We start from the raw sequence: 26,358 nt of genomic DNA, 5'->3' as shown, positions 1-26,358 counted from the left end.
CCCACGTGTTCACTGTCCACTTTCAAAGATCTAATGCGCCAACTTAATCACTTTGTTCCCATCCTTCAACGGCAGTTAGGCGCAAAATATATGTATATATTCAACAGTGTGCTGATCTGTGACTTGTTCCAAACTCTTTTCTTGATTGTCTAGATTAAGTGTTAATTCTCCTTAAATCATCCCATTCTTGGTATTTACAGATGGGATGTTGCAGGGTTTTTGCATTTGATTTGGTATCGTTGATGGTGCTTTTCCATGTGGTGTACTCGGAGAATGATCAGGCTGGAATCTCGAGTGATCGGGCCGCCCTCGTCTCGTTCGTGTCCGGGATAACGGATGATCCCGAACATGTGTTAGAGAGTTGGAATGCTGATTCTGGTGTTCATGTCTGCAAATGGTCTGGTGTAGGGTGTGACATGAAAGAGAACAGGGTGATAGAGCTTAATCTAAGTCATAAGTCACTCAAAGGAATGATATCACCAACTCTTTTCAGTCTCACACACTTGGAAATTCTTGATCTATCGTGGAATCTCTTCGAGGGGCGGATACCGTCTGAGGTTGGCGCCCTTGTCTCGCTCAAAGAGATGAGTTTGTCTTCCAATATTCTCGAAGGGAACATTCCAATAGAGGTGGGGTTACTTAAAGAGTTGGTTTACCTTGATTTGGGAAGTAACAAATTCGAGGGTGAGATTCCGGCTTCACTTTTCTGCAATGGCTCATCTTCATTGCAGTACTTGGATTTATCCAATAATTCACTAAGTGGTGAGATACCTTTTCATAGCCAATGCGAGCTTAGAGACTTGAGGTATCTTCTTCTTTGGTCGAACCACTTTGTTGGGGAGGTTCCTTTGGCCCTTTCGAATTCTTCGAATCTCGAATGGCTTGACTTGGAGCACAATTTTCTAAGTGGGGAGTTACCGTCCAAGAGTTTGAGCAAAATGTTGCATTTGAAATTTCTTTATTTGTCCTACAATCACTTTTCAAGTCACGGTGGTAATGCTGATCTTGTACCGTTCTTCGAGTCTTTGGTAAATTCTTCTAAATTGCAAGAACTCGATCTTGCAGGAAACCATCTTGGAGGAGAGTTGCCTTCTATTATCGGTGCTCTCTCCACTAAGCTCGTGCAGATAAATCTTGACGATAATCAAATTTCGGGTTTCATACCTCCACAGATTTCTAATCTTGTAAATCTCACCCTCTTGAACCTGTCTAGTAATCAGTTGAATGGCTCAATCCCTTCTGAGCTACGCCAAATTGGGAAATTAGAGAGGCTATACTTATCAAATAACTCGCTCTCCGGTAATATTCCGTCCACTTTTGGCAATATGTCGCATTTAGGCCTTCTTGATCTGTCAAAAAACAAGCTCTCTGGTATAATCCCGGATAGTTTTGCAAACCTTGTGCAGCTACGAAGACTTTTGCTGTATGACAACCAACTCTCGGGAACCATTCCTCCAAGTCTTGGGAAATGCATAAACTTGGAGATTCTTGACCTTTCTCATAACAGAATTTCAGGGGAAATTCCAAGTGAAGTTGCTGGATTGAGTAGTTTGAAGCTGTATTTGAACTTGTCCAGTAATTTCTTGAGTGGGCGTATTCCCCTAGAGCTGAGTAAAATGGATATGGTGTTGGCCATTGATCTTTCACTAAACATATTGTCCGGCTCGTTGCCTTCACAACTTGGTAGCTGCATTGCTCTTGAGTGTCTCAACTTATCGCATAATTTTCTGGAAGATCGAATCCCAGAATCTATAGGGAACTTGCCTTATCTTCAAGAACTTGACGTGTCTGGCAATCGGTTAAATGGAGAGATACCACAATCTTTGCAGGATTCAGCAACTTTGAAGAGACTGAACTTTTCTTACAACAACTTCTATGGAGTAATATCAAACAGGGGCTCCTTTTCCTCACTAACAATCGCTTCTTTCTTGGGCAATGAAAGGATTTGCGGATCAATTCAAGGTTTGCGAAAATGCCACCGAAAACGGGCTCACAGTTTCTTAATGGCGTTTCTCCTTTCATCAGCTATCACTCCAATTTTCTGTTTAGTTGGATATCCTCTTATACAGAGAGCAAAAAGGAGGAGGAAGCCGCCGATTCTAGAAGGTGAGGACATTCCAGATGACGAAGAATCGAGAGACGAGGTAAAATACCCAAGAATATCTCGTCGACAGCTTATTGAAGCTACCGGAGGATTCAGCAGTTCAAGCCTGATTGGATCAGGTAATTTCGGGCATGTTTACAAAGGAATTCTTCAGGATAACACAAGCATCGCAGTTAAGGTACTCCATTCAAAAGTAGCAGGAGAAATTATTACTGGTAGCTTTAAGAGGGAGTGCCAAGTTCTGAAAACTACGCGTCACAGAAATTTGATCCGAATCATAACAACATGCAGCAGGCCAGATTTTAAGGCCCTTGTTCTTCCGCTGATGCCAAATGGAAGTCTCGAAAATCATTTGTATCCCAGCCATGGATCGAAAAATGGGCTGGATCTTGTTCAGTTGGTGAGCATTTGCAGCGATGTAGCGGAAGGGATGTCCTATCTGCATCACTATTCTCCTGTGAAAGTGGTGCATTGTGATCTTAAACCAAGCAATATTCTTCTCGACGATGATATGAGAGCTTTGGTCACTGATTTCGGTATTGCAAGATTAGTAAAAGGAGGCGGCGATAATTCTTCGGCTTACGATTCAGTATCCTGTGACTCCACAGAAGGCCTGTTATGTGGATCACTTGGCTACATTGCACCTGGTAAGTGAAAAAACATGAAAGTTTTAATACAATTTAGTCACAGTTTGATTTTGGATCTTATCATGGTTTTGTAACGTCAATGACAGAATATGGAATGGGAAAGCGGGCTTCGTCACAAGGAGATGTATACAGTTTCGGGGTCCTTTTATTAGAGATCATAGCGGGGAAACGCCCCACAGATGTGCTTTTCCAGCAGGGTTCCAGCCTGCCTGAATGGATTAAGAGTTGTTACCCCGATAAGCTCGAGCCGATCATTCAGGAGGCCATAAAGCTGAGGTCTACAAAACTCGGCACGTGCCCGTTCGACCGGAGGATATGGTGTGAGGTAATACTGGAATTGATAGAACTCGGGCTTATCTGCACACAGAACAATCCTCGCACCAGGCCAACAATGCTAGATGTAGCTCATGAAATGAGCCGTTTGAAGCAGTATCTATGCAGCCCCTCAAGCCTAACAATAGAAGAAGCTTGAACAAAATAAGCTATTCTTTTTTTGTAAACATCTTCTGCAGTTTTAGTATCAAAATCTCGTCTTGTTTTCTGTTGATTTTAACGTGGCATTGATATGATTTGTCATATAATGAATGACAACATTTTTTTTAGTTTCTGACTTCATACAATATTTACTGGGGAGTTTTGAAAATTCAGTACAAGAAGAGAGTGACAGTTTACTATAACAAAATAAGTAACTCAATTCCACATTGATAAAATATACAATGGTGGTGATAGTTGAGATGAAAATTAAATAAAATTAAATTTTGATAGACAGGGGTGAGAATGTTCTTGATCGACTCCGATATCATCGAGTCACACAACGTCTTATGATTGGCCGTTGCCCTCATGGTAAAAAACCTGACAGCGAGTAGAAACATGACGAAACGATGCTTGATCTGCTTCACGATTTTATAGCCGTTCCGACAACCGGATGCTGTAAGATGTGTTAATCTAATCAAATCAGTTTAAATCATGTTAATGCTTAAAAATGATGCCAAGAATCGTGCGTTGCACAGTCGAATTGCACTTAAAGTCTTCTTTGAGCCTACCATTACTAGCATATATACTAAAAAATAGAAGAAGTCACACAGAAAGCAAGTGGAAGGTTGGGATTACCCAACACACTACCTCCAAATTAGAATGAAATAATCTTCTGATTGAACCCTTTTTCTTTAGAAAGCCAGACAATCCACATAGTTTCGAATACAAGATTACATGGATTAAAAATTATTTTTAACTATAAAACATTTTTTAATCTTAGCCACTCTCACAAAGAGTTCTTAGAATATTAAGACAAGGCTTTACATGACAAATTCTTGATGTCGGAATGGTTGAGCATCTATTTAATTAATCACCTTTGTGAATTGTAAATTTGCATGTCTAAGTTCATTTAAAGTATGCAAATATTGATATTAGTTACTAGTTTGTAAATTAGGGGAATTCAAATAAAATTTCAACATAAGATATTAGAAGTGACAAAATGAATGATGGATTGTGATAAAAAAAAATTTAAAAATTTGAAAATATTAATTTTGTTGTTCGTAATAAACGACTTATGCCTATTTGCATAGAAAAAGCTATTTATTTAAACTATTTATATATATAAAAAAATTACTTTGGAAAGCATGGTTTTATTTTTTCAAAAATAAAATAAAAATCATGATCTCCAATGCTATCACGTGCAAAAAAAAGATAAATTCCGCATTCATCTTAATATATATAGATTTTACGTGTAATTATTAATTAGTATGTGTTGCATATAATTTAAAAGAAAAATGTAGTTTTGATTTGTAAATTTGTCTCTCATTTATAGTGTCAAATTTTAATCTTAATTTACTGTCCTTGTAGTTTTTTCTAATTTTGATTCTTTCTGATATGATATTTTTTGACGCTAATGAAGTCGTTCACGTGTGTAATGTCATATCAACAATACAGAAGAAAAATGGTTAAAAATGAAAAAAAAAATTGAACTTTTTGAAATATACATGATTCAAATCAATTTTTAAAATATATAGAACCAAAATTACGAAGAGACAAATGGATAAAAATTGAAAATTTCCTTTATTTTTTTATTTTTTTGTAGAGAAATTATGTGAATAAACAAGTTAAAACAGGTAGGTAAAAATGTATGAATTAATATATAATACGAAATCGACAGGTGAAGAGGTATAACAAAATGTTTAAAAACCTGATTAAGATTTAAGAAGCCCAATGATCCCGGGCCGACACTTGGTTATTTGACTTTAACTTGTGTTTGGTTCATTTGACGGACGGAGATCTAGTCAAATGTTTGGTTGTAAACACATATATTGATTATTTATCTTATAGAAATTAAATAATTAAATTATTAATCTAAAACCAATCAAATAATTGAATGTTAAAGTACAATATTATCATTCATCTTTTTGAAAAAAATTATTATTATTCATTATTAAAAAAATAAAAATTATAATTCATCATTTTATCGAAAATTTAATCAATCAAATTAAACGTGACGGTGTTAATCAATTAAAAGTCAACGGATCCTAATGATATCTCGGGTAAAGTTGTTTAGAAGATGATGAATCATGCCTCAAATGTTCCACCATGATATAGGCTTCCGCTAGAAATAAATGAATACGTGTATAGCACAGTGCATTTGAGTACTCATGATGATCCATCCACGATAGATATCGTCGGGTATAACTTTTGGTATATATTGATCTAATGCATGGAATGGTAAATTTCATATTCAGATATATTTGATACAATGTTAAGTAGATAAAAATTTCTTTCGTTTTTGTGTAAAAAGTTAAGATTGAGACCAGGAATATAAACAAAATTCTATGAAGCTCTTGATAAGATGCATATACCAAATACAACTGAAACAATACTCCTTAGCAGACATACAACGCATTACAATCAACTCGATTCACGACAGTGAGTGTAAATGTACAAAGTTTCTATTACACAAATCAAGTGTTGTTGAGGCAGATTATATACAATACGTGTGGATTCGTCTCGTCAGAGCCAGAAGTAAATCATTGCCTGTTTTTTCAACATAAATGCATAACAAAATATCAGAACAGGTGAGTCGAAAACTTTGAAAAATAAAAGAGTCACAGCAAAGAGTTCCTGAATGAGCACCTCCGCAAGAAGATGAAATGAAGGGTAGTCTTGCTCGTGGTGTTTCTTGATTTTCATACTCCTAATCTCATCATGTAATGAATTTAGTTTCTCTTTGATCTCCTTCAACAAGTTAATTTCTACCTCTCCGTTTGTAGGTGCTGAGGGTCTCTCTATTTCAATAATCTCTGATCCCATATTAAGTTTATTCGATTTTGGCCGGGATTCAGAAACATGTGTACGTAGTACTCGTTTGGACTATAGCGAAGCGACGACTAATGTCAGCAATTTTACTTGGTTTACATAATTCGTTTTCACGGTGGTTCGATTGTAATAGTTTCTTAAGCCAGTCCGGTTCATCCTTATTGCACAATTTTGAACGACCGGAATATCCATCACTTTTGAGGCTCTCACCACCATGACGAAGCATCTTGGGCCTGTCTTTGGTCGACGATTCACAAGATCTGAGGCTCTTGTCAACTTGTGGGACTTCGAAGACATCATGAACACTTGGGAGGACAAAAATAATCAACGGCCACAGCAATGTTTTGCAAATCCGTGGGCCGCTTGATCAGATCGATTTCATTCTCGACATACATACTTTATTTGTGTCATAACCATTGCCGGTGCTTAACTGGGGTGAGGGCGAACGTGTTTCATTCCTCAAGCTAGATGGATCACATAAAGATCCTGTGTTTGGTAGTGAAGAAATCGGTGATGGAGACCGCATTTCATTCTTGAAGTTTGTGATTTTACCTCCCGCTATCTCCTTCACCCGCACGTCTAATTTCCTTATCTGTTCCCAGTAAGAATTGATGTCACCAGGAGTCGGGTTATCGATCCTCCTATCTAAATCTGAGGACTTGTTATTATGTCCCTCCATAATCTTACCATTCGAGTCAGTTTCCCTGCTCATATATAGAACTCTCCTTTCATGAACAACCCTCTTATATTTGAGAAGGTGAGGAACATAATTCCTCCTTCCTAGGTTCTGATTTCTGAATGCTTGCTTCCCCGGCTAAAGTTTCGTTTCTTTGCAAAAGATTTTCGGGAAAATTTTATCTCACCAACACCAGGATCCACACAACCCATGCTCAACAATTTGTACCTATAGGCCTGAACTTGGTAATCAAAAGCAGCTACCTCCATTTCCTTCTGATAGATAATATCTTCAATGATCGCCAAAGATTCCTCCGCATGAAACATCTTCTCCTCCGACAATCTCTTGTATTGCTCTGCTTCCATTTTCACAGTTGCCTTCTCTCCTTGGAGACGCAATATCACGATAAAGCTTCGCTCGCCACAATGGAAGATGCCTCTCTTTCTTCATCCAACTCATTGTAAAGTTTCTGTAGAAGCTGTTGCTGAGCACAAAGTGTTTCCTTTAAAGCAGAAACCTCAGATTGGGACATCACCACGCTATAGTCAGCCATTACATATCAGATTCAGGAATATAACAAGCTGAATTTTGTCAGTGAATCGAGAAGGAAACATTAGAGGCCTCGTTAAATCTTACAAAAGCATTTCAATTTACTGAAACCAGCAGAAATCTGTGGTGCATTAAAATTTGAAACGTCAAGAAACAAACACATGCATGGTAACGTACCCACCACCCTAAGTCCTTATTGAAGAAACTCAAATACATTCCCTATGAGAAATCCTGCGTAAATGGTAACCATTTGCTAATAATAAAGTCATGAAACCATGAAATTTAACAGAAACAAGGAAACGAAATGGGTTCTCACCTAATCTGCAGAAAAGCTGAATCATTCAAACAAGCAAGCCCTTTGAACTCTCAGTCTCCAAAACCTTTCCTTCAAGAAGAATCAAACGAACAAACTATGATCACAACGAACCAAATCCCAACACAAATCTAATCTTCTTTCAGGTTGGATTGTTAAAGAATGGATCACGATGATCGAATGAAACGGTTTCTCGCTTTCTCTTTTAGAAAAAAAAGGAAGTGCCCTGCGCATACGAAAATAACTTCAGCTTTGTTGTGAAAAGGTAAAAATTTATGGTAAAAAGTAAAAATCTCAAACTCTCAAAATTTACCAAACTACAAACTTTATAATATTTTTCTCTCTACTCAATTGTGATTTTCTTCACAAATGAGAGATCTATTTATAGGAAATCTTTACAAATAATCCAAAAATAAAATACATCATTACCTACATCATCACACACTAATTTTCAATATTTACAACTCTTATTTTCAACATTCAAATATTCAATACACACATTTTAAATATATTTTTCAACACTCCCCCTTGTGATGATGATCATAATGATTGTCTTCATTACGTGTTTTTATACTGCCTCGTTAAAAACCTTACAAGGAAAAACCCAGTGGGATAAAAACCATAGCAAGGGAAAAAGAGTGCAGTCACGTAAACTCTCCCTCATGTTGACACGAACAATTCTTCACAAATTTCGTAGATTGCGCATCCCAATATTATATATATGCTTTCTGAATATTGACGTAGGAAGCGCCTTTGTGAAGAGATCTGATGAATTTTCACTTGATTGAATGTGACGAACATCAATACATTTATTCTTCTCAAGCTCCTTGGTGAATGCGAAGAACTTAGGAGGAATATGTTTAGTTCTGTCGCTTTTTATGTATCCTTCTTTCATTTGAGCAACACATGCAGCATTATCTTCATATAGTATCACAGGCTTCTCGTCGAATGTTAATCCGCATGAGATTTGGATATGTTGGGTCATTGATTTTAACCACACACATTCACGACTTGCTTCATGTAGTGCAATAATCTCGGCATGATTTGATGAAGTTGTTACGAGCGTTTGTTTCTGTGAACGCCAAGAAATTGCAGTGCCTCCACGAGTAAAAACATATCCAGTTTGGGAACGTGCCTTGTGTAGATCAGATAAGTATCCAGCATCGGCATAACCAATTATACTTGGATTAGCATCTTTTGAATACAAAAGTCTCAAGTCTGTCGTTCCTCGTAGATAACGGAATATATGTTTAATTCCGTTCCAGTGTCTCTTTGTTGGATATGTGCTAAATCTTGCCAACAAATTTACGGCAAAAGATATATCAGGCCTTGTACAATTTGTAAGATACATAAGGGCACCGATAGCACTTAGATATGGTACTTCTGGACCAAGAATATCTTCATCTTCTTTACATGGTCGGAATGGATCCTTTTCTATGTTTAATGATCTAACAAACATTGGAGTACTTAAAGGATTTGATTTATCCATATTAAAACGTTTAATGATCTTTTCTGTATAATTTGTCTGGTGAACAAACATTCCACATTCTTTTTGTTCAATTTGTAAACCCAGACAATACTTGGTTTTTCCAAGATCCTTCATTTCAAATTCTTCCTTTAAATATGACACAACTTCTTGAATTACCTTATTCGTTCCAATGATGTTTAAATCATCAACATATACAGCAATAATTACGCATTCGGATGTTGTTTTCTTAATGAAAACACAAGGGCATATTGAATTATTTACATATCCCTTTTTCATCAAGTGATCACTTAGTCGATTATACCACATTCGACCAGATTGCTTTAACCCATATAATGATCTTTGTAATTTCACAGAATAACATTCTCTGGGTTTTGAACTTTGTGCTTCAGGCATCTTAAATCCTTCAGGGATTTTCATATATATATTACTATCAAGTGATCCATATAAGTAAGCTGTAACAACATCCATAAGACGCATTTCTAAATTTTCAGATACCGTCAAGCTAATCAAATACCGAAACGTAATTGCATCCATCACGGGAGAATACGTTTCTTCATAATCAATTCCAGGCCTTTGAGAAAAACCTTGTGCAACAAGTCGAGCTTTATATCTCACTATTTCATTTTTCTCATTTCGCTTTCGAAAAAAAAACCCATTTGTATCCAACAGGTTTTACACCTTCAGGTGTAAGGACTATAGGTCCAAAAACATTACGTTTATTTAGCGAATCCAATTCAACCTGGATGGCTTCTTTCCATTTTATCCAATCCTGCAGATTTTTACATTCACCAAAAGATTTTGGTTCATGATCTTCATTATCATTTATGATGTCGATTGCCACATTATAAGAAAATATATCATCAATTTCTTCTATATCTTTTCGGTTCCATATTTTTCCAGTATTAATGTAATTGATAGAGATTTCATGATTCTCGTCAGTTTGTGGTTCTGACAGAATATTTTCATCATCATGTGTTTCTTCATGAACACCATTCTCTATTTTGTGATCATCATGTGTTTCTTCAGGAACATCATTATTTATTTTGTGATCATCGTGTTTCTCTATAAATTTTCTTTTTCGAGGATTTTTATCCTTGGAACCAACTGGCCTTCCACGCTTCAGGCGTTTAATGACATCATGAGTATCTTCAATTTGTTTCTTTGGAATTTCAATTCGAGCAGGGGCATTTGCAGCATGTATATATGATTTAGTTACCCCTTTTGTGTCAGCAAATGCATCTGGTATTTGATTGGCTATTCTTTGCAAGTGTACAATTTGTTGTACATCTTTTTCACATTGTTTTGTTCTTGGATCCAGATGTAACAATCATGATACATGCCATGTAATTTCCTTTTTCGGTATGTTTCTGTTCTCCCCCTAACATTGGAAAGATTTCCTCATTAAAATGACAATCAGCAAAACGTGCTGTGAACACGTCGCATGTCTGAGGTTCAAGATATCGAATGATTGATGGACTATCATAGCCGATATAAATTCCAACATTTCTTTGAGGTCCCATTTTCTTTCGTTGCGGTGGTGCAATAGGCACATACACCATACATCCAAAAATTCTCAGATGAGAAATGTCTGGTTCTTTACCAAATGCAAGCAGCAATGGGGAGTATTTATGATATGCACTTGGTCTGATGCGAATTAATGAAGCAGCGTGTAAAATTGCATGTCCCCATATAGAAAGTTGGACCAATGTCCTGGAGTACCACATCTGAAACAAGAACTTTCATATCTTTTTGAGTGATTCTCATTAACACTTGTATTCTCATGATGCCTTTTCTGTGGATGGTTTGGGACGCTCTTTTGAGATGAATTATAAAAATAACTATCTCTATTGTTTTCAAAACCACGGCCTCGACCACGACCACGACCAATTCCACGTCCACGTCCACGTCCACGACCTCGACCTCGACCAAAACCTTGTCTTTGAATTTGATTTTGGTTTCCAGGTTTAAATTCATTTTTACTTACAGCATTTACTTCTGGAAATGCTGTTGATCCAGTGGGTCGGGACTGATGATTTCTCATTAATAGCTCGTTGTTTTTTTCCGCAACAAGAAGACAGGCGATGAGTTCATAATATCTCGCAAATCCACGTACTCTATATTGTTGTTGTAGAGTAATATTTGATGCATGAAACGTGGAAAATGTTTTTTCAAGCATTTCCGATTCTGTGACCTCATGTCCAAAAAATTTTAGCTGCGAGATTATTCGATACATCGCTGAATTATAATCGCTGACTTTCTTAAAATTTTGGAATCTTAACATATTCCATTCATCACGGGCGGTCGGAAGTATAACTTCCCTTATATGTTCAAATCTTTCTTTCAATCCTTTCCACAAAGCCATGTGATCTTTTTCAATTAAATATTCACATTTCAATCCCTCGTCGAGATGTCGACGCAAAAATATAATGGCTTTTGCCTTTTCTTGTGATGTCGATATGCCATTTTCTTTTATTGTCTCACTTAGACCCAATGACTCAAGATGCATTTCTACATCGAGAGTCCATGGCATATAATTTTTTCCCGTGATGTCGAGCGCAACAAATTCAAGCTTTGTCAAATTTGACATGGTGGTACTAAAAAAAATTACGATACATTTTATTAGTTAATGAATATTGCAATACAAAGTAATGGATAAACAACAAGTACAAGCATTTGTAAAAATAAAGAAAACACACGAGGAGGATATTCTCCGATAAATAAAAGACTCGTGTGTATGATAACCAAATTAATTAAAAATAACATTGAGAAAGCCATCTTCTTTTTTCTTCGAAAATTTAGTGAAGAATAATTTTTAGAGAAGAAGAGAAAGTTGGAGTGATTGAATGTGTTTATGAGATCATATTTATAGGGCAAAAACTAGCCGTTTTGTTACCGTTTATGACCGTTGGTGTATAAAAAAATAAAGGTATGTATTTGTATAATTTTATGGTAATAATATGGTGTATATAATATTAGACATATTTAAATAATTATGTATATCATACCATATTATTATAATGATTTGACATAAGATATTTTATTTAAAAATCTTATAGGCTTTTATACTTGTCGTACCCTTACCGGGAGTGTGGGATGTCGTCTTAACATCTTCCCAGGATTTATAACAAGTTTTTGAAAAATTTATTTTTATTATTAATAATAACATTATATTATATATTAAATATATACACAATAAATAAATAACAGTAAAATAAATATTATTACTTTTGTTACCTTTTTCTTCTGTTTGGAGCTTGGAAAAGGATGGAGGACTTTTAGAGTTTCGTGCTGATAACGTGTTGTGAAAAAGTAAAAATTTATGGTAAAAAGTAAAAATCTCAAACTCTCAAAATTTACCAAACTACACACTTTATAATATTTTTCTCTCTACTCAATTGTGATTTTCTTCACAAATGAGAGATCTATTTATAGGAAATATTTACAAATAATCCAAAAATAAAATACATCATTACCTACATCATCACACACTAATTTTCAATATTTACAACTCTTATTTTCAACATTCAAATATTCAATACACACATTTTAAATATATTTTTCAACAAGCTTAATATTAATCTTGATCAAAAAAGCATTTTTATTTGACAATTAAATTATATTTTAACATAAAAATTAATATTTTTTTATAGATAATCTAAATAAAATATATGTCTTACAAAATTGACATATGATATCGTCTCACGTAAGTTTTTGTATTACTATTAATACATATTACTACTAATACATAATATAGTTTTGATATATTACACATTTACCGTACACACTTATGTGAATACTGCTGAGGAGACATTCAACTACTGGATATGCAATTTTTCAATGTTTCATCACATCTAATAAATGTGTCAGCTAATCGGTGATAACATAATATAGGTATGTGTATATGAGTAGGTCTAATGTGTAATCATCTTATGAATCTATATCTATGAGACATGTCATCCTAGTTAGGGATGACAATGGGGCGGGGCGGATTTTCCATCCCCATCCCCGTCCCCGAATTCCATCCCGCCCCGATCCCCACTTTCCTTGAACCCGAAATCGCGATGATCAACTTCTCATCCATGCTCTCATCTTCGTTTGAAAAATATTAATAGGGCAAAACGAGGGCGGGTTCATGGATTTTCTCGAACCAAAATTTATTATTATTTATTATTATTAGTGATAATATTAATATTAATATTATTAATATTTTAAAAAATATGATTATTATATTATTAATACTAATAATATTATTATTGATAATATTTTTGGGACGGGTTCGATGATGGAAATAGTAATCTCATACGTGCTTCGAACTACTTCGAAGATTTTAAAAAAATTTCGAACCCGAAAAAATCCGGGATCCCCGTCTCCGTTTCGGATAATTCCCGTGGGACCCCAAACCCGTGGGAAATTGTCATCCCTAGTCCATACCTGAAGCGACAAGTAATATTTTTGACATAAAAATTAATAATTTTCTCTCAAATCATCATATATTACACAATATATTTTGACATAAAATTAATAATTTCACTCAAATCAACATATATTACACAATATTTCTTCATACATAATTAACAAACAAATGATATTTTTAAAGTGAAAAATAATAATTTTGACACAAAAAAAAATACTTCTTATGGATCGGATTGAACATCAGTCTCGCAAAATTGATACATGAGTTTTTGTGTGTGCATATATATATGTATGTATGTGTGTGTATATAAAGGTAGAAGCGTTACATTTGAATGTGATATTTGTAATTCATAAAATCTATAGGTTTAAAACTCGAAGCTTTGTCAATCAAAATTTGAAAAGGCATCATTAATATTTAAATATTATTGCAATATATTAAAGTAAATGAATAATTATATCGTTGTTCCGATGGAATTAGAATATAAAATTACAGAAACAATTTACTCCACATCAGATGTTATTTTTTAATAATAATCTTAAAATTTAGAAGTAGTTTTGGATTAATAATAAGAACTCTATAAGAGGTCTAAAAATATTTTCGGAAAATAAATAATGAATCAGAATATTTATTTTTGTCTTGGGGAAGAAAAACATTTCGGAAGCTTTTTTTTTAAGCATATATATATATATATAAATATAAATGTATGTTTCCACGTCAAAATAAAGATTATTTTATGTTACATTTAGATTATTTCTCCTTTTATGATGTAATCAAATATTATCATTTAGATCATCAATATATATGTCAACTTTCATAAAAATGTAAAAAATTCACATGATATAATTATATAAAACACTCTCGATATAATATAGATTAACCCTCAAAATCCTATCTTTCTTCAGCAATTTGTGCTGATTTTTTATGCAAAAGTTAATAATATTTATTATTATTAATTACACGAGATGTCTCGATTTCCAATTCAAAATTGAAAAACCCAAAAGTCGTCAAAAGGCCTACTAACTGCTACGTTTACATGTGGGGTCATGGTCGGCTGACCCAGTCCACATTGCACCATGTAGTCCCCAGACCCCATATCTTTACAAGACGGCTCATCTTATATTGTTTAAAATTGTTGTGAAAAAGTAAAAATTTATGGTAAAAAGTAAAAATCTCAAACTCTTAAAATTATCAAACTACACACTTTATAATATTTTTCTCTCAACTCAATTGTGATTTTCTTCACAAATGAGATATCTATTTATAGAAAATCTTTACAAATAATCCAAAAATAAATTCATCATTACCTACATCATCACATACTAATTTTCAATATTTACAACTCTTATTTTCAACATTCAAATATTCAATACACACATTTTAAATATTATTTTTCAACACTCCCCCTTGTGATGATGATCATAATGATTGTCTTCACTACATGTTTTTATACTGCCTCGTTAAAACCCTTACTAGGAAAAACCCATTGGGATAAAAACCAGAGTAAGGGAAAAATAGTGCAGTCACGTAAATTCCCCCTCATGTTGACACGAACAATTCTTCACAAATTTCGTAGATTGCGCATCCCAATATTATATATGTGCTTTCTGAAAATTGTCGTAGGAAGTGCCTTTGTGAAGAGATCTGATGAGTTTTCACTTGATTGAATGTGACGAACATCAATATATTTATTCTTCTCAAGCTCCTTGGTGAATGCGAAGAACTTAGGAGGAATATGTTTAGTTATGTCGCTTTTTATGTATCCTTCTTTCATTTGAGCAACACATGCAGCATTATCTTCATATAGTATCACAGGCTTCTCGTCAAATGATAATCCGCATGAGATTTGGATATGTTGGGTCATTGATTTTAACCACACACATTCACGACTTGCTTCATGTAGTGCAATAGTCTCGGCATAATTTGATGAAGTTTTTACGAGCGTTTGTTTCTGTGAACGCCAAAAAATTGCAGTGCCTCCACGAGTAAATACATATCTAGTTTGGGAACGTGCCTTGTATGGATCAGATAAGTATCCAGCATCGGCATAACCAATTATACTTGGATTAGCATCTTTTGAATACAAAAGTCTCAAGTCTGTCGTTCCTCGTAGATAACAGAATATATGTTTAATTTCGTTCCAGTGTCTCTTTGTTGGATATGTGCTAAATCTTGCAATAAATTTACTGCAAAAGATATATCGGGCCTTGTACAATTTGTAAGATACATAAGGGCACCGATAGCACTTAGATATGGTACTTCTGGACCAAGAATATCTTCATCATCTTCACATGGACGGAATGGATCATTTTCTATATTTAATGATCTAACAACCATTGGAGTACTTAAAGGATTTGATTTATCCATATTAAATCGTTTAATGATCTTTTCTGTATAATTTGTCTGGTGAACAAATATTCCACATTTTTTTTGTTCAATTTATAAACTCAAACAATACTTGGTTTTTCCAAGATCATTCATTTCAAATTCTTCATTCAAGTATGACACAACTTCTTGAATTTCCTTATTCGTTCCAATGATGTTTAAATCATCAACATATATAGCAATAATTACGCATTCAGATGTTGTTTTCTTAATGAAAACACAAGGGCATATTGAATTATTTACATATCTCTTTTTCATCAAGTGATCACTTAGCCGATTATACCACATTCGGCCGGATTGCTTTAACCCATATAATGATCTTTGTAATTCCACATAATAACATTCTCTGTGTTTTGAACTTTGTGCTTCAGGCATCTTAAATCCTTCAGGGATTTTCATATATATATTACTATCAAGTGATCCATATAAGTAAGCTGTAACAACATCCATAAGACGCATTTCTAAATTTTCAGATACCGCCAAGCTAATCAAATACCAAAACGTAATTGCATCCATCACGGGAGAATACGTTTCTTCATAATCAATTCCAGGCCTTTGAGAAAAACCTTGTGCAACAAGTCGAGCTTTATATCTTACTATTTCATTTTTCTCATTTCGCTTTTGAATAAAAACCCATTTGTATCCAACAGGTTTTACACCTTCAGGTGTAAGGACTATAAGTCCAAAAACTTTATTTAGCGAATCCAATTCAACCTGGATGGCTTCTTTTCATTTTATCCAATCCTGCCGATTTTTACATTCACCAAAAAATTTTGGTTCATGATCTTCATTATCATTTATGATGTCGATTGCCACATTATAAGAAAATATATCATCAATTTCTTCTATATATTTCGGTTCCATATTTTTCCAGTATTAATGTAATTGATAGATATTTCATGATTCTCGTCAGTTTGTGTTTCTGACAGAACATTTTCATCATCATGTGTTTCTTCAGGAACATCATTCTCTATTTTGTGATTATCATGTGTTTCTTCAGGAACATCATTTTCTCTTTTGTGATCATCGTGTTTCTCTATGAATTTTCTTTTTCGAAGATTTTTATCCTTGGAACCGACTGGCCTTCCACGCTTCAGGCGTTTAATGACATCATGAGTATCTTCAATTTGTTTCTTCGGAATTTCAATTCGAGCAGAGGCATTTGCAGCATGTATATATGATTTAGTTACTCCTTTTGTGTCTGCAAATGCATCTGGTATTTGATTTGTTATTCTTTGCAAGTGCACAATTTGTTGTACATCTTTTTCACATTGTTTTGTTCTTGGGTCCAGATGTAAAATGATGATACATACCATGTAATTTTCTTTTCGGTATGTTTCTGTTCTCCCCCTAACATTGGGAAGATTTCCTCATTAAAATGACCATCAGCAAAACGTGCTGTGAACATGTCGCCTGTCTGAGGTTCAATATATCGAATGATTGATGGACTATCATAACCGATATAAATTCCAACCTTTCTTTGATGTCCCATTTTCTTTCGTTGCGGTGGTGCAATAGGCACATACACCATACATCCAAAAATTCTCAGATGAGAAATGTCTGGTTCTTTACCAAATGCAAGCTGCAATGAGGAGTATTTATGATATGCACTTGGTCTGATACGAATTAATGCAGCAGCATGTAAAATTGCATGTCCCCATATAGAAATAAGGAGCTTTGTTTTCATAATCATTGGTCTAGCAATCATTTGCAGACGTTTAATCAATGATTCAGCCAATTCATTCTGTGTATGTACATGAGCAACATGATGCTCAACAATGATTCCCATAGACATACAATAATCATTGAAAGTCTGGGAAGTAAATTCACCAGCATTATCAAGTCTAATTTTCTTGATTGTATAATCGGAAAATTGATTCCTCAAATTTTATTATTTGAGCAAGTAATCTTGCAAATGCAACATTTCGAGTTGACAATAAACATACATGTGACCATCTGCTGGAGGCATCAATCAATACCATAAAATATCTGAATGGTCCACATGGTGGATGGATTGGTCCACAAATATCACCCTGAATACGTTCAAGAAACATTGGTGATTCAGTTTGGATTTTGGTTGGTGATGGTCTTATAAAAAGTTTTCCAAGAGAACATGCTTTACATTGAAACTTATTATTCTGAAAGATCTTCTGGTCTTTCAACGGATGACCATGTGTATTTTCTATAATTCTTCGCATCATTGTTGAACCATGATGTCCTAATCGATTATGCCAATTGATCAGTATTGAAGAATTATCAACTACCATGTTTGATTCAATTGGACTTATATATGTATAATGCAATCTAGTAGGTAGCATTGGTAGTTTTTCAACTACATATTTCTTTCCTGATTTGTATGTGGTATGACACATATATTTCTCATTCCCTTCATTCATTGTTTGAGTATCATACCCATGAGAATATATATAATTAAAACTCAACAAATTTCTTTTTGATTGTGGTGAATACAAAGCATCATTGATCAAAAATTTTGTACCATTAGGTAACAAAAATTGTGCTTTACCACATCTTTTAATCAAGTCTACAGGACCTGATATTGTATTCACCATTGTTTTTTTTTTTTGTTTTAGTTTCAAGAAATATCTTTTATCTCGGAGGATAGTGTGCGTTGTACCAGTATCAGGTATGCAAGCTTCAGCTTTGTTCGTAGCATTTTTCATATTTGAACTTCAACAAAATATACAATGAAAAAAAAATTATTGACAATACGTATGCAATAAATTGAAAAATACAACACATATCATACTTATACAATGAAACATTATCATATGAGTACATGAAAAATAAATTATTTTACAATTATATCCTACCAATATGTTGTTCATTTTCAGAAAAATCATTGAGAAAATCTCCAGCGTCAATATTTTTCATTTCTATTCCATCAGCATATTAATCATTTCGGAGAAATCATTCAGGAAATCTGCAGCATCAAAATGAGTTGAATCACTCAAACGGCCACTGTGTTCAGTGAAATTGGTCTCTTTTTCTTTCCCCTTTATCGATTCTTTATAAAGCTTGCAAAGGTGCTCGGGGGCTCGACAAATACGAGACCAATGTCCTGGAGTGCCGCATCTAAAACAAGAACTTTCAAATCTTTTTGAGTGATTTTCATTTACACTCATGTTCTCATGATGCCTTTTTGGTGGGTGGTTCGTGACGCCCTTTTGAGATGAGTTATAATAATAACTATCTCGATTGTTTTCAAAACCACGGCCGCGACCATGACCACGACCACTTCCACGTCCACGTCCACGACCACGACCTCGACCTCGACCAAAACCTTGTCTCTGAATTTGATTTTGGTTTCCAGGTTTAAATTCATTCTTACTCACAACATTTACTTCTGAAAATGTTGTTGATCCAGTGGGTCGGGACTGATGATTTCTCATTAATAACTCGTTGTTCTTTTCCGCCACAATAAGACATGCGATAAGTTCAGAATATCTCGCAAATCCACGCACTCTATATTGTTGCTGTAAAGTTATATTTGATGCGTGAAACGTGGAAAATGTTTTTTCAAGTATTTCTGATTCCGTAACCTCATGTCCACAAAATTTTAATTGTGAGATTATTCGATACATCGTCGAATTGTAATCACTAACTTTCTTGAAATCTTGGAATCTTAACATATTCCATTCATCACGTGCGGTAGGAAGTATAACTTTCCTTATATGTTCGAATCTTTCTTTCAATCCTTTCCACAGAGCCATGGGATCTTTTTCGATGAGATATTCACATTTTAAACCTTCATCGAGATGTCGACGCAAAAATATTATAGCTTTTGTTTTTTCTTGTGATGAAGATATACCATTTTCTTTAATGGTCTCGCTTAGATCCAATGACTCAAGATGCATTTCTACATCGAGAGTCCATGACATATAATTTTTCCCGTGATGTCGAGCGCAACAAATTCGAGCTTTGTCAAATTTGACATGGTGGTACTAAAAAATTACGATGCATTTTATTAGTTAATGAATATTGCAATACAAAGTAATGGATAAACAACAAGTACAAGCATTCGTAAAAATAAAGAAAACCCACGAGGAGGATATTCTCCAATAAATACAAGACTCGTGAGTATGATAACCAAAATAATTAAAAATAACCTTGAGAAAGCCATCTTCTTTTTTCTTCGAAAAATTTTATGAAGAATAATTTTTAGAGAAGAAGAGAAAGTTGGAGTGATTGAAAGTGTTTATGAGATCATATTTATAGGGCAAAAACTACCCGTTTTGTTACCGTTTATGACCGTTGGTGTACAAAAAATAAATGTATGTATTTATACAATTTTATGGTAATAATATGATGTATATAATATTAGTCGTGTTTAAATAATTATGTATATCATATCACATTATTATAATGAGGTGTCATAAGTTATTTTGTTTAAAAATCTTATAGGCTTTTATACTTGTCGTATCCCTTACCGGGAGTGTGGGATGTCGTCTTAACATCCTTCCAGGATTTATAACAAGTTTTTGAAAAAATTATTTTTATTATTAATAATAACATTATATTATATATTAAATATATACACAATAAATAAATAACAGTAAAATAAATATTATTACTTTTGTTACATTTTTCTTCTGTTTGGAGCTTGGAAAAGTATGGAGGACTTTTAGAGCTTCGTGCTGATAACGTGCTGTGAAAAAGTAAAAATTTATGGTAAAAAATAAAAATCTCAAACTCTTAAAATTATCAAACTACACACTTTATAATATTTTTCTCTCAATCTATTTATAGAAAATCTTTACAAATAATCCAAAAACAAATTCATCATTACCTACACCATCACACACTAATTTTCAATATTTACAACTCTTATTTTCAACATTCAAATATTCAACATTCAAATATTCAACATTCAAATATTCAATACACACATTTTAAATATTATTTTTCAACAAAAATAAATTTTAATATCCATGTTTTTTTTTCTGAAATACCATATAAAAAATTCTTTATTGACAATTAACGAATCTGCCTCCAATCAAAATTTCTTCATGGTTCCGTCATCATCCCATCATCCTAAGTAGTGGAATGAAAACAAACAAATATAATGAAATAAAACCGAATAATTATAAATTTACTCTGAATACGATTTGATTCATATATCTGATGAGAAAAATATATCATATATGATCTCGTTGGATTTGGCCCAGGACGACAAGTACTCCTTGGTAACATGTCTTCCCATCCTGCGCTGTTGCATCTTCTTCAAATCTTCCCACATTTCATCTACTCATTTATCTAGTTTTTCACATCTTCCTTTAGTAGGCGGGAAAGTAGGAAGAAACCACCAAAAAAAATCTAAAAATAAATAAAATAAACATCACATAACATGATTTAAGTTGGACACAAACCATGAATCCATTTCCCATATTTTCAACATCAAGAACAAGAACCATCAATTAGCGTTTGAAGGATCACATGTTTTGATTATACAAGCAATTCGAGTCAGGAATGAGCCAAGGATTGATAGAAAAGTTTGAAGGTGGCATCTTTATCTTCTCTGATTAATCTACCGGAACTTCAACTTCCATCCTCAAGTCAGAATTGCCAAGAATCTGGATATACAGAAATCACAGGCTTTGTAAAATCGGGTGTGAGCCCGTGTGGAAAAAAGGCAGACTATATAACTAGCATTCAAAAAATAGCCTATTAAGACATGATTAAAAAATTGAACAAATTGGTTGCATTGATTGTCCAAGATGCAGCAGTTCAGATTTGGAGACTGAAACAAGCAATTTTTAGCTTTTTCATAACTCAATTGACGGTATCGAGTTAAGAATCTGGCTAGATCTGAAGCCAAGCCTTGAGGAATCAAACAAGAGATCATGTCGAGCTCATGAATACGTTATGGATACTATAGGGCATTAATATTAATATATTGCACAAGGTGTTGTGTGACACATTATGAATTAATTTTTGGGGAAAATATTATTATTTTAAAAAATTTCTTAAAGCATTTAGAAATTATATGAATTTAATGATCTTTTGTATACATATGGATGGACGAGGACTTGACAAGCTTGAGCTCGACTCACACCTAGCCCCATGAATCATCTAAACAAAACTTACTCTCATGAGCTGTTATTTCATTCATGACAGAATAAATTTTGATCCGGGCAGACAGTAAAAATACCAATGGCACATGCTTTTTTGGTCGTTTTGAAAAAGAAGTTGAGAGATACAGCACAACCAACTACTGCCAGCTTTGAGCCACTGTCCTACAACATTACACTACCAGAAGAAAGCTTTGCAGTTGCACTGCTCCATTAAACCCAAATATTATTAATACATTAACCAAGAAACGGTTTTTAAGGCTCCACATTTCTTGAGAAGCATAAAAGAGACAAAGAAGAGATGTTACCTTCACGAAATCAGCTTGAACTAACAAGGAATCCTTTGTGTAGCCTGCTTCCTCGAGAACATGGGTAAGAACTTTCTGTATGAAAATGGCACCAGCATCATGTGAATTAGCATCAATCAACCATTAAGCCAAGTAGGAGAACACAATCCACCAAAAACATTGAAAGGGAGAAAACACCATCATATATTGAATGACAGTTCTAGTACTTGAGGCAGGATGACCAATTATATATTTTTCATATTTCAACAGCTTCGTTTTCTTCTTCAGATAACTCGACTATACTAAACAACAAATAAGGGTTCTTAATAGATTGTTCTTCCAGGAAGTAGAAGCTTAATTAAAAAAACTCTACACGTGCACAAAACATCAAGATTACATTTTGATATAAAACTTTAAAAAGTTTCTTATAATTTATAAAGACAAAAAGCATTGTTCTGATTTGAAAGAAAGCTGCAAGAGAGATTTTGTGTATTAACAGCAAGGCTTTTTGCTTTATACTTTTAATTATCTTTATCTTATAAGATTTGGGGGCTCAGAAATTTTATTTATCCACAATTTAGGAAGATATCCTTGCAAACAACACAAAAACTAGATGATGACAATAGTAAAAAGCCACTTGATATACAGGAAAAAGTAACCACAGCAGGATGATTAACCTCTCTCTGTTGTTCAGATATAAATTGACCAGTCAAATCCCGCAATATGTCCAGCATTTCGTTGAAAGTAACCTTTCCATTTCCATCAGAGTCATAAACCTTAAAAATAACTGGTAAAGGAAATTACATGCTAAGTCAGCCACGGGAAAAAAAGGAAACACTAATGAAAAGGGAGTGATACAAAATCTTCTATTTTGTAAAGTCTTACATTCAACTTTTTGCTGCAAGCTTGTTCGAGAACTGAAAGCAGATAGGAATGCTACAAACTCTTTGAAATTAAGTCCATCCAACATCCTCAATAATCTCTGAGAACAAAAAGGGTAAACATTGAATGACTTTTATGAATGCGAAAAAACAGATTCACTTTAATCAAGTCAAGTACATACACTTTTCACTTTGTTTCTCCTAGTAGCTAGTTTTCGTCACTTGTAAAAAAACCACGGAGGGCAGTCTTATAAGCGTGCAATTTGCAGATATTTCATATGGAAAAGTCGACAACCACAGCAGCCAAGTCAACAGGGACATGATCAGAGAGAACTGGTTTGGAGCCATTACAGTTTTTGCTCCCACAAAGTACTAGCACATGCTAGTATCTCATCTAGTTGCAAAAACATGCAAGGCAAGAACTCGTAGACTAACTGGCAGTCGACTGTCGTTTGGGCATGTTTCTAAGGGGACGCTAGGTGCAATTCAATGCACCTGAAAATGCCGTGTGCACTCACATCGAAGAGGTGTACGCCGTACCTGAGGCACGCAAAGCGCGCCAAGCGCCCTTGCTTTTCCTGATACTTCTCTTTTTGTCACATAAATTGAATAGAATTTAAAGAATCACGTCACAACCACCCTAAAATTACCAGCCTCGGTCTAGTGGGAAGCTCCAAGGAGTTTTATTTTCCAATTTTAAGGCTTTTTAGAGTGATTCATGCCCTTCTCTTGCACGACTTTCAAATTTTTTTGCAAATCATTAGATCTATATTTCTCATTGTTCTACAGACTAACAGACTAAGATTATTAGTTTCATACTTTGTTACAATCCTTACACGTTATTTTGGCTTTATTGGCTGAACATTTGATTTTAGGGGAAAATATTTACCACAAACATGCGGAAACATATTTATCCCCAATAATCTTACTTTAGTGGTTTAATTCTTAATTTGAGATTTGTACTCGAGAGTTTCTTCAATTTTGAAATTAACTCATTATATTTGAATTTGATTGAGAACTGCAATGACATATATCCTATCACCTCTTGGTGCGTGGACACATTTGAAAGACGCACAACTCGCATTGTGTCTTGTGCCTCAGGCTCCAAGACCCATCGGTATTTTGATGCACCTTGGTGCACTTAATAACTATGTTTTTTTATGAATTATAGATCGGGATCCTATGGCTATTAATTACTTTTGCATTCATAATGAAGGATCAAAACTGGCAATTTAGGTCCTAAATTCAAGTCCTATATGATCACAGTCGGTGCCCTCATTATTCTATCCAATCATCAATAAGTGGTATCATGGCTCTCAGTTCCAGTGGTTTTAGCTTTAAGCATTCATTACCTTTAAAAGAAAATGTGAATTTCCCTATTTCCCCCCAATTATTGACTTAACACAACTCATCTAGCATCAGAAAAATTATAATATCTTGTAAAAATCATGTTCCAATCAACACATGCTCATAACAATAGTATAACATCAAATGGTTTCATAAGTTCCTCACAACTTGAATCTACTTATAACCATACATTTTGTGCCTCTGCCCTATTATCCGTTGTTTCTCTTCTCATATTAGTTTGAATAGAGAATTCTAGACAGGAAACTAAAAGATAAAATTGAGGGTTCCCATATGGCCGTTTATGTAACCTGAGAGAGAGGATTAACAGCGAATTCAGGTACTGTCATGATCTCCTCGGCAGAGATGAAGCCTCCCCCATTCCGATCCAATTGGCAGAACCTCTGATACAATGACACTATCTCCTGCTGTGAAACTATTAAGCAAGCAAAGTGATCACTAAATTTTGCCCAAAAACTGGGAGGGAAAACAAAATAATTCCTAACCAATGATAATCATTAATTTATTTGCAATTTTCTCCGCATTATCATCTAAACTACTGCAAAACTATGAGAAAGTATAAGGAAAAGAAACCCATAAATCTACAATGATTGGACCAACAAGATCATTCCAATCCAATTACTGTTGACCCATGAGAAATGATGTGAGGATAAAGACCCGACAAATCTACCACATAAGCAAGATTATTTCTTTGCGGTGTTCTAGGAATTCTCATTCAAAATACGAAATACCCATTAGACACCATATGCATAAGAAAGATCTAAAACAGAAAAAGTGCGAAAATATTGTAAAACGAGTGCGAAGTATGAGTTATTACAGGCATGATTGCAGTGTTCTTGGACTTCTTCAATATCGTATTGGGTGAGCATGGAAGAGGTGTTGCCCATTGTGCTCTAATTGATCAACCCGAAGGTATGATTTTATATATTTTACCTGGAGAAGCTATGGTTTCAAGATTGGGCGATTCTGGATTTTATAAATAAACCTCAAAATTTCCATAGAATTCCAAATATGTCCTACTTTTTCTTTTTCTTTTTTTGAATTCCGTATCCTTAATGATGAACAATGTTTTAAAATTAATGATTGAATGACAGTTTTATTATATTTGTTTTTTTAAAATAATTGTATTATGGAGTGAAAGAGAATTTGATATTTGACAAAATTAATATTAATAAAATCTTAATAATAAAGTATGGACTAAGGTTGATGTGAAAAGATATATTTAAGTAATTACATAAATAAAGTGAAACACCATATATTGAATCAAAGGTCTTTGAGGCCTAGTAATTGAGTGCCATTCACTTGAATGAAAGGTTCACACTTGAACCAATGCGTTCGCATTTTGAAATTGAAAAAAAAAACCCTTGTAACCTTTGTTGACCTTGTATGTCGAGTCCGTATAGTTTTTAATCCAAAAATTATCTCGGTTTAGTCGATGTTATCCTCCCAGCATCATTCTAAAGTTCATCCAATAGTTGTGAAAAGCCACATGTTTATTTTTATGTTGTCCAATGCATTACATCACGTAAAAAAATGAGTAATAAATCTCTTATTGTAAGTATCCTTGCAGTAGGGGATGCTGTGAGTGTAAACTGATGTTCATAAATTTTTTTTAAAGATTTTTTTATATGAATTTTATTCTTTTTTCTTTCATTTTTTTTTTGGAATTATGTTTTTCATCTTTCTTTTCCTCCTTATCAGATTTTTCATTTTTAAAACTTTTTTAATCTTTTTTCAATATATTATAATTCTTTCTTTTTCCATTTTTTGACTTTTTGTTTCTCTCTTTTTTTAAGCATTTTGTTTCTGTCATTTATTCTGTGAGAGGAAAACATATTTTATGTTTTAAATTTAGTTAT

The 26,358-nt window shown here is 34.0% G+C and overlaps 2 protein-coding genes across 2 annotated transcripts; one reads left to right on the top strand and one right to left on the bottom strand.

Moving 5' to 3' along the window:
* On the top strand, positions 1-3,346 carry LOC142546205 (putative leucine-rich repeat receptor-like serine/threonine-protein kinase At2g24130). The gene is made up of 2 exons (XM_075653793.1): positions 1-2,751; positions 2,838-3,346. Exons 1-2 carry the CDS (start codon positions 201-203, stop codon positions 3,221-3,223), a joined length of 2,937 nt encoding a protein of 978 aa, XP_075509908.1. The 5' UTR covers positions 1-200; the 3' UTR covers positions 3,224-3,346.
* Positions 3,347-21,212: 17,866 nt separating this feature from the next.
* Positions 21,213-25,518, bottom strand: LOC142546204 (uncharacterized). Its single transcript, XM_075653792.1, has 6 exons — positions 25,317-25,518; positions 24,790-24,914; positions 23,139-23,235; positions 22,931-23,040; positions 22,275-22,349; positions 21,213-21,468 (listed from the first exon to the last, which is right to left on the bottom strand). Exons 1-6 carry the CDS (start codon positions 25,384-25,386, stop codon positions 21,418-21,420), a joined length of 528 nt encoding a protein of 175 aa, XP_075509907.1. The 5' UTR covers positions 25,387-25,518; the 3' UTR covers positions 21,213-21,417.
* Between the last annotated feature and the right edge of the window lie 840 nt (positions 25,519-26,358).

The sequence above is a fragment of the Primulina tabacum genome, chromosome 5 (genome assembly GCF_025594145.1).
Source record: "Primulina tabacum isolate GXHZ01 chromosome 5, ASM2559414v2, whole genome shotgun sequence".
In the NCBI taxonomy this organism is placed as follows: Eukaryota; Viridiplantae; Streptophyta; class Magnoliopsida; order Lamiales; family Gesneriaceae; genus Primulina; species Primulina tabacum.
The sequence above is the reverse complement of the archived record's forward strand: the minus strand, read 5'-3'. Positions and strand labels throughout refer to the sequence as shown.

Excerpts from the sequence above, each read along its gene's own strand:
- LOC142546205 (XM_075653793.1), top strand. The coding sequence starts at position 201 with ATGGGATGTTGCAGGGTTTTTGCATTTGATTTGGTATCGTTGATGGTG. Across the intron at positions 2,752-2,837 it reads ACTTGGCTACATTGCACCTG|AATATGGAATGGGAAAGCGG; the intron begins GTAAGTGAAAAA and ends CGTCAATGACAG.
- LOC142546204 (XM_075653792.1), bottom strand. The coding sequence starts at position 25,386 with ATGGGCAACACCTCTTCCATGCTCACCCAATACGATATTGAAGAAGTC. Across the intron at positions 23,041-23,138 it reads CTTGCAGCAAAAAGTTGAAT|TTATTTTTAAGGTTTATGAC; the intron begins GTAAGACTTTAC and ends TTCCTTTACCAG. Across the intron at positions 21,469-22,274 it reads TTCAAGCTGATTTCGTGAAG|ATTCTTGGCAATTCTGACTT; the intron begins GTAACATCTCTT and ends CTGTATATCCAG.